Below are 9,326 nucleotides of genomic sequence, written 5' to 3'. Positions count from 1 at the left end.
CAGCCGTATAGTTTCAAGCAGGCACTGAGCTAGGGTCCGTAGCACATCCAATGGCCTGTCACAGGGAGCAAGACTGTTTTCTTTTTTAAAGACATTTTTCCTGCTCCAAGTCAAATCCAGTCCAAACCTGTGAGTCAGTCCAGAGGCATAAGTGGCCCTACAACAGGCAAACATCCTCCACTCCCACCAGGGGCTTCAGATATTTCTTAAGTCTTTTGGCCAGCATCCTACATGTCCAGAGGCTTGGGGTTCGGATGCCCCCACGTTTTGCCTGCCCGCAGCCATACGGCCACAGGAGTCCAAACACCTCAGTGGGGACTAAACTGTGCCAGAAGAACGGCAACCCCCGGGAAATGCTTAATGCAAACTGCCTTCATACACCCAGATACACAGCAAATTTTAGGGAACACCAATTTTTTATTTTTTTGTGGGGGGGATGATTTTGCCAGGAAGTGGCTGTACTTCCCGACTGCTGGGGTCATTCCCCCGCTCAAGAACATTACAAAATCCCACGCTACAAGTGTGGTGGGTTGATCTTTACCTGAGCGCATCCTCCTCGGGGCCCCACGGTCTGTGCCTCGCGGCCTGCCCAGCCCGCGCCGCCGGGGGGTGGGGTGGGGTGGGGTGAGCGTCCGCCTCTCCTCGCTCGCTGCCTGGTGCCTCCTCCGGCGGCGGCAGCGCTACCCAGAGTGCAGCAGGCGGCGGCGGCGGAGGCAGCGGCGGCGGCGGGACCCGGCTGCAGGCGCCGCGCGGCCCCTCGGTGCAGCTGGTGCCGGGCCCAGAATGCGAGTGTGAGATGCTTCTCCCGGCGGCAGCGGCTCCCCGGGCCCAGGCGGCGGCGGCGGCGGCGGCCCCTGCGTGGATGCAGCTGCGGAGCCGGCGCTTCACCCTGCACAAACATTTCTATAGGACTCATTCGCCCTGCTGAGGAGCCCGACTCAGGGCATGGAGGCTCCCGGCACAGCCCCACCGCTCCGCGCTGCGCAGCTGGGCCGCCTCCGTGAGGAGCACGCTAAGGTAAAGGCCGCCTGGGCCTGGGCGAGGCCTGGGGGGAGGGGGCGACGGAGGGGGGGGCGCCGCGTGCTCCGGCCGCCCACGTGATGCGGTTGTGACGTCACCGAACCGCTTGGGCCTGGGGCCGTTGCTACCGTTACTGCCCCCCCAGGGGAGGGGGGGTGGGTAACTGCGCGAGAACGCCACGTGACCCTCCGCGGGCACTTCCGGTCCCGCCCCCATGAGGCCCCCAGTATAGTGGCAGGGCCCTGGTGGCCTTCTGAGCCTAGCCTGGTGTAGGGGGGCTGTGGGGATTTTGCTGAAGCCCTACTGCTTTGTCACACCAGGGGTTCTCCCTGTCTTCTGTCTTTTGCATTAAAAAAATCAATGGTGTCCATGCCTGGCAGGGATGTTTCCCAACTTGCAAAAGGCGCCTCGGCCCCTTGTGGGAGGCATAGTAGTGTCTGTGCCTGGTGGAGAAGTTTCTTGACTTGCAAAAGGCCCCTGATCCTTTTAGGGTGGTGGTACCGAATCGCAGCCTTGGTTCCTGGTCTAGGTTGAGACCCTTTGATGGTCCCTTAGCCACTGCAGGGCTTTGTGGATTTGTGGACTAAGAGGTTGGGGGTGGGGGTCAGCTTCCATGGATCTGATCAGCGTGAGCACGTGCCCGCGCCCGCTGGGAATCGCCATCACTTTAGAGGTTGCGTGGTGACTGCTGAAGGCAAAGGATCTTGGGCCTGTCTTTGGAGGAGTTCCAGACTACACCTGACAACTAACAGTTGCTACCTCATACAGTGCTGTCATTTTAACTAAGGGTAAGGAAGTGGTGTGACGCACAGGATGTAGATCACTCGCCTCCTGCAATAATGCGCACAAATGAGGTGTCGTCTTGGAGAGGTTTACCTAATTGGTCATTAACGTGGATGGAAATTAGAGTCACCGAGTGGGATATTCGGTATTGTCCATTCTCATAGGTGGAGCAGATGATGGCAAACTGTTCCCTTCTCCCCCTCACAGTTATTTTTCTGGGTAGATGATTGTGATGCAGAATAACTTTACTGTAATGCATTAGTGTCTATTGGGTATTAAAGTATAAGTGGATGTCTGTCATGAACATGTAGAATTATTTGCAGTTCATGGCAAGGCTCCTCTTTCTGTAAGCAAGTTTAAGGCTTTTCTTATACAGATCTGCTCCTCTGCAGAAGAGACCCAAGAGACCATTAATTAAGCCTCAGTTAGGCTGCTGTACCAAAATTATATTTTATCATAGGGAAGCTTTACATAATTTCTGCAAACTGGCTAAAAAAAATTGAACACTTCAGCTTGGATATGAAATTATCCTGAAGAACTAAATATCTTGCTTACAATGGACTTTCATGATGAAGATATAATAGACTTTCCATTTGTGCAATGGAGAGTTAGAGGCTACATGTAATTACATCACAACTGAATGTTCATTTATGGAAATAATATATTTTAAAGCTGAGGAGGTTTTTCATTTTAAATCCCCTTTTTCAGATGTGCATTGTTTTCACCAAAAATCATTCTTGGGGTGCAACTTCACATTTTGGTCTCGGCGCAGAGGTCTAGTGATGAACTTGAAATAATGTGCTTCTGTTTTTCTCTGTACTTTTACTTAGCACTTTTAGCGAGTGAATGGTCTCACTCAATGTTATTTAATTACTGAATATGTTTTGAGAATGTGTTCCTAATGCCATTAGATATTTTTATTTTTTTCTCAGTGAAGTGATCAATATGTCTGTAAAATAAATTTCAATTTGTTATTTTTAGCGAATATGTATAATGTATAATTTTTCATTTTTCACCCCGCTCTGACTTATTCTGATGAAACTGTGATTGATGCAAACACATACACAACACTTTTCATCAAAATGACAACATGCCCCTTACGACTGAGTCTTGGTTGAATAAAAAGAAATCGGTTCAATCCCATTCGTCTGAAGTTCATACTGTATTGTGTTTTCTCAGTGGTTAGAAATAATGAGATGCATCATTAACTACCCGTAGGCTTTAAAATATTATGTTTTGGCATTGTGATTAATTTTTATATTGCACGATGCTTGGGTAAAGTTGCAAGTTCCTTTTCTTTACTGTTGTAGCAATAGGTTGGAGTTTTTAAAGTGTCAAGATCAACTGAGAACTTCTACTTAGCCCAGGAATCCCTTTCCATCTAGCCAGACTGCCTTCCTGTATAGCAGTATGCAAGGTGAAAGATATTAATGTATCTTTTACCCTGTTAGGATTGAACCTTCTTGGTGGAAGACGCCTGGTGCAGAGGAATTCTGATTCTTGGTTGGAACAGCCACTCGCCTGTTTGAGAGACTTTAATCTTGTTAATTTGTAGTGCTAGTAAGACCAAACTGTTAAAAGCAACTTTCAGTACTTTCTGTTAAGATATTTTGTAGAAAAATACAACTTAGAAATTGTATCTTGGGGATAAATTTGAAAAAACTATCTCGCATTTTTCATGATAAAGACTATCACTGAAAACACTGTATCTGCTTAAAGTTTTAAATGTTTTTGTAAAGAAAGTATAGCGTCACAGATTTCTTGAATATATCTGTTAGCTGGAAATGTTAAGTTAACCTACTGCTTGTAAGTACAGGAAGTACAGTATGAATGAATATTTAAAGAGGCAGGATAACATGCTGTAGAGTAAGAATTTAAACAAAATAGTATTATATATGTGGTTCTCAGTGACTAATGTATCTTTACTGAGTAGTGAGTATGTTGTACTCTCAGGAGTTGTACACACAGTTAATTTGCAATGGACTGGTTTTGTTACATGTTCCTGTTGTATCTAAAGCGTGGAAGAATTGAACAAGATCTTACAAAATGGGAGAGGTTTACAGAACCAATTGGAATCGAGAGGGACTTGTTGAGTGTAAGCACATTTTAGGGGAATCTAATCCATTGCAGTCTGATAGCGTGAAATTTTATTTAGTAGGATTAGATTTTAATGTTTGTTGATAAGCACATTTGGTTCCCCTCTCTGATTTCAGAAGAATAAGGAAAGAAAGTGACTTCTCAATCATGATGGCATCTAAACATCATTACTTATCGTGCACCTACTACAGGAACTAGCTGGTCATTTTATGTTACATATCTCTGCAGATAGATTCATAATTGTCCTATGACTTCAGCTAACATAGAGTGTTATTATCTTCAAATCCAAATGTTATATTTATGGTCTTGTCAATAGTTACAGTATTTAAGCAGTTAAGAAAAACAATTGAAAATAGTTTATGCAGCTTGTATCTTCTGTCTCTCTTCTTACTCTTGTGAACAGCTTTCTGGTACAAAGTCTTTCCCAAGCAGTATCTGTAGTATGAAATCAGCTAGATGCTTAGAAGCTTTTTAGAGCCCTTACCCACAATTCTGAGAATAGTGAGGAAACTACTGTACTTTTTACTGTGTTGCAGGGACAGCAGAGGAACTGGAGCTGTGTGTCTGCAGACTCAGAAAGAGGACATTTCATGGGTTTACGCTTAATTGGTTTATTTACATTTGTTTAGAAGGATATCTTTGGAGCCATAAGACAAAGGAAATGCATATAGCTATCACCTGTTGTACATATTTTATGTCTTGCTCCTGAGAGCATGCATTCTTTTGGGCATTTAGATGATGCAAACCCTGGTAGTAAATATAGAAATATATAAAAGGAAATGATACTATAGTATACTGTAATTTATACTGGGAAACTAGCATTGGTGTCTTTTACATTTTTTGAATGTGTGATGTGTGTGTGTATGTACACTCATACACGCTACATAAAACAGAACTATAGAAAGGAGCTGGAAAGAATTTCAGGAGGTCTTCTTATTCAAGGCTGGATTATTCTTGTGAAAGTCATTCTAGAGAAATATTTGTCTAACCTCTTAAAAATGTTCAAGAATAGCTATTCTACAACTTCACTGGGCAGTCTGTTTTAATCCTTAACCATTCTCATGGGGAGGAGGTTCTTCGTAATGTTCAACCGGAATTTTCCTTTGTGTCATTTAAGGTGTTTCTCCTTGTCCTGAAGAGAACCTGCTTGTGACAAGTTAGTATGTAATATGCAAAAATAATAATACCAGATCATTAAAACATTGAGCGGCATCAGGTATTATGCCTGAAGATGGTACAGATAAAAATGTATCTTGTTCAGCAGTTATCAGAAGTAACTGATACAAATTAAGTGGGATAGTATGGAATTCCCATTGTGTTGAAATAGGCTAATATTATTTTACTTTGTTGAAGGGGAGAAGGAGATAAGTTGCTTTCAGCAAATTATAATATTAGTGATTTCAGAAGTGGGTGAGGGGGACTGGTTTTCTTATATAAAAGCTCATCTTAGAAATATACTCAGTATGGTTAAGCATTAGGGAAGACTACCCAGAGAGGTTACAGAATCTCAATCCTTGAAAGTTTTTAAGAATAGGCAGGTGGCAAATGCTTCTTTAGGATGGTTTACAATGGGATTATCCTGCCTTGAGCTAAGAGTTGGCCTAGATAACCTCATAAAGGCCCTTCCAGCCGTGTGTTTTGTGATTCTGTTCCGGTGCAGTATCTTTACAGGTGTGAGTTACTTTCACCCTTATGTTTATGGGTACTGTGATGTGGCTAATGTTTGGTTATGGTAGGCCAAAGCAGTCAGCCTTCTCTTTGCAGAATAACTGAGTACTGTTCTTGACCACTAGTCTGGATCTAAAGTTGCCTATGATTGAGTCCATTTAAAAAAAAATTATGATTCTATTTGTTGAAAAGCTGCATTTTGACTCACTCTACCCTATCAAATGCTTTCCTGGGTTTAGTCTGTCTGTCTGTACAGTCTCATATACTGTTCATGAAGTAAATGGAACATGCAATAGTTATCTGAAACAGTGAAGCTGTCAAGTGTGAAGCTTGTTTGATCTTTGAGTATTAGTTGACTAGCTCGCTTACCTAGTTTTACTCAATGTATTGATTGTCAGATTTTCCTACATTCCTGTGGTGTTTTATAGCATCTAGGATATGCCCTGATTCTACTAGGTGCTTAAAAGGGTTAAACAATAATAATCATGTAATTTGAGTAAGTGAATTAAAAACAGAAATTCTAATTGGGACAGGGAATTTTTTTCTCTTTTTTTATCTGTTGTTACAAGGGGATACTGTTTGTTCCATTATTTCATGCACTGAAGCTGAACTGGTTTTCAGAAGGCTAGTGTGCATTTGTGAAAACAATTTCATACATCTTAAATTATATATCTGGTAATTGAGCTATTTTGTAAACTGCTTAAGTTTATTTTAGAGTGGGCAGGTATTTTAAGTACCCTTCCTAATAAATACAACTAGATATGTGAGATTACTTTCACACAACTCAAGTGGTGACTGTATTGTAGCCACTTACAGGTTATACCAGCAGCTGCAGAGCCCAGAGCCCTGCTTGCAGACTGGTTTTACAGTCCATTACAATAATTTCTATTATTGCATGATTATAGTGCTTATTTCTTTTCAGGTACAATATCAGCAGTGCCTTTTTTATTAATAAAGCAAGTGTTTTAATGGGCAAAAAAGGTTACATTTATTCAGGTTATGTGGAATTTCTTATGTGTGCTGGTGAACACTGTTGACTAAGTATCTATTATTTTTCCTAAAAGTCTGGATGACTAGGAGAGTAGAATTCATAGGACCTCTGTGTTTGCACAGTGGAACTTGTTAACGGTTATACCATATATGGAAAGAGCTTACTGCCATTTTCCATCAATAGTTGGGGTAGCTCATACAGTGTTTGCTTGTTTCACAGTAGCAACTCCTGTACCATGGTACTCTCCTCCTGCCCACAGCAGCTGCAGGCCCAGTCCTTCTTTTCTCATGGATTGCTAACCAGTCTCTTAGAAAACCTTGTGGTCCTCTTACCTTCCCAGACCACCAGCCTAGCTAGATTCTGCTTCTGTGGAGAACTAGTGGAACCTAGAAAGCACCAGCAGCCTTCCTCTAAGCTGGTTGTTTTCAACCTTTTTCATTTGTGGACCCCTTTGGAAATTTTAAACTGGAGTTGCCAACCCCTTTGAATTGTAAGTGTAGGTACTCACATACTTTTGATTGATCACAGTAATCTTTTGCAAACCCCTTAGACGTAGTCTGTGGATCCCCAGGGTTCTGCAGACCACAATTTGAAAGTTACTTTTCTAGGCACTCAAGTAGAAGTATATCTCTGGCAAGAGGCAGTGCCACAGTCAACCCAGCAGAAAGTTGTACCAGGTTTAAAAACTAAGAAACTAGTAAGGAGTGTTTCTCCAGATAACCCAACCAGACTTCTGATACAACAGTCTGAAGAGGAGTCTTTGTCATGTGAGAAAAGGGAGAATTGCAAGTTCTTGGGATAAGCTGAGGTTTGTCTGTGAAAGCACAGCCTTTCTGCAGTTTTTGGAAAGCTGGACTAACTGCAGCAGCACATCAGATCACAAATTTAAATAAGAATATATCTGTGAAACAAATTAATATAACCTGTACTCCCCAGAATGCGGACATCATCTGCTTTTATCTTGTCCCTCTTTCCTCCTATAATCCTTGCATCATGATGTTTGTCATCATCCTTCATTACATTTTATCTTAATGTTAAAGCCCCAGTCTTACAAATAGAGGTGCTGTCACTACTGACCTGTCCACAGAGTCCCATTTATTTCTATGGAATTCCATGTAGGATTGGGTCCTAAGGATCTAGTTTTGTAAGCTGCTTCTTGTAGGTAGTCTCTGAAGCCCAGGTGGAGCCCCATAAGGACCAGTAGAGCTTTGCCTCAAGGCTGTATTTAATAAAGCTTAGGAGACTTTGTTTATAACATCTTCTTGTAACTCAGTTGTGGGGCCAGACTGGTTTTCTTTTACTGCTGTTGGTGGCATCTAAGTGAAGTTCCAATATCTAGGGATTTTTTTAAGCACATAGGGACACCCCATTTTTTTCTTTGGTCATGCCTGTGTTTGGAAAAGTGATGGGATATGCATGAGGGCTGTGTGAAGCTTCGGTCCCTGATTCAATTTGGCGGAGATTCAGCCCAATTCAGTGGCTGAATTTCCAAATCTGAATCCAATCAGAGAACCCTTTAATCTCTCTGAATCAAATCTGAACCCTCCGAATCGATTTGGAGATTTGGACATAGAGGCAGCTTTAAACGTTTTTTCTACATACCTTTAGGTAGCAGGGACTTGTGAGTGCTGTGATGCTGGGGCGCATGGAGTGTCCCACAAAAGCACGGGTGGCTCCCCAATGCACTTGGCAGCAAACCCAGAAGTGGACCAGAAGCACTTCCATTCTACTTATGGGTCCGCCGGGGAGCATGTTGGGGGTGCCCCCCCTGTGCTCTTGTGGCTCAGTGACTGGTACCTCCTGAGTCGCCGGTGGGGGTCACTGGCAGGGTCCACCTGGGGTTCTCCCACAGCCAATCACCAAGCCAGGAAGGCGCAGAGAGTGCTCCCCAGTGCTCTCCCTGGCAGACCCAGAAGTGGACTGGAAGTACTTCCAGTCCACTTCTGAGTTCATCGCCGAGCATGTGGTCCCCTGCACTCCTGTGGGATGTGAAAGCTGCGATGCTCGGGCGCATGAAGCAAGCCGCAGCTGCTACCTCAAGGTATGTAGAAAAAAACTTTTGAAGCTGTGTCTATATATGAATCACTGATTCTCCAAATCAGCATCGAATCTTCAGATTCAGCTGAATCGAATTGGGGACAGTGATCCGAATCAACGAATTGAATTGCTGTCCCGGATTCGGGCTGAATCTGAATCTGAATCAAAGAGGCCCTGCTTCGCGCACCCCTCATAGGCACCAATGTGGCAGTCCTGCGCCTCCAGGCATTTTTTTGTGCAGCTTTTTATAGAATAGCCTGCAGAAGTTAAAATTGAAGGAGCTATACTTTTTTCTGTATCCTTGCCACTAACTTGGTGTGATACAACCTATTTCTTTTAGGATTTTTCTGAGTTCTGTAACGTTTACACTCAAGTGAATTTTCCCAGACAGAGCATTAGTTTACATATGTGTTAGCTTGTGTAAACTTAAAACTAATTCATTTACAGCTGAATCCTGTATGCTTTAGAGCATGGACAAGAGCATGGACTGCAAAATCAGCCCAATGAGCTGGGTAAATGCTACCACAGATATACTGCTCGCACCACCTGAATTAGCTTGGGAGTACATTGTTATGAAGAGCGGATGACTTAACTGGCCTCTGCTTAGTTTGTTAAATATCAAGAACTGTTATCTTACCCTGTCCCAATAACTAATGAATTTATATTAATTGTTCCTAAACCTAATGAAGTTTGTACCTTGTAAGAGCAAGTGACACAAAATCTTTAGAGT

General features: G+C 43.0%; 1 protein-coding gene across 1 annotated transcript in view; it reads left to right on the top strand.

Moving 5' to 3' along the window:
* Positions 1-691: 691 nt before the first annotated feature.
* The window catches only part of URI1 (URI1 prefoldin like chaperone), a 53,844-nt gene continuing 45,209 nt past the window's right edge, over positions 692-9,326 (top strand). Inside the window, exon 1 of the mRNA XM_090061932.1 lies at positions 692-1,017. Within this exon, the coding sequence (XP_089918058.1) occupies positions 946-1,017 (72 nt within the window). The 5' untranslated portion in view covers positions 692-945. The remainder of the gene's footprint in view (positions 1,018-9,326) is intronic.

This window comes from Crocodylus siamensis, chromosome 9 (assembly GCF_052110815.1).
Source record: "Crocodylus siamensis isolate JL-2025a chromosome 9, ASM5211081v1, whole genome shotgun sequence".
NCBI lineage: Eukaryota > Metazoa > Chordata > Crocodylia > Crocodylidae > Crocodylus > Crocodylus siamensis.
The sequence above is the reverse complement of the archived record's forward strand: the minus strand, read 5'-3'. Positions and strand labels throughout refer to the sequence as shown.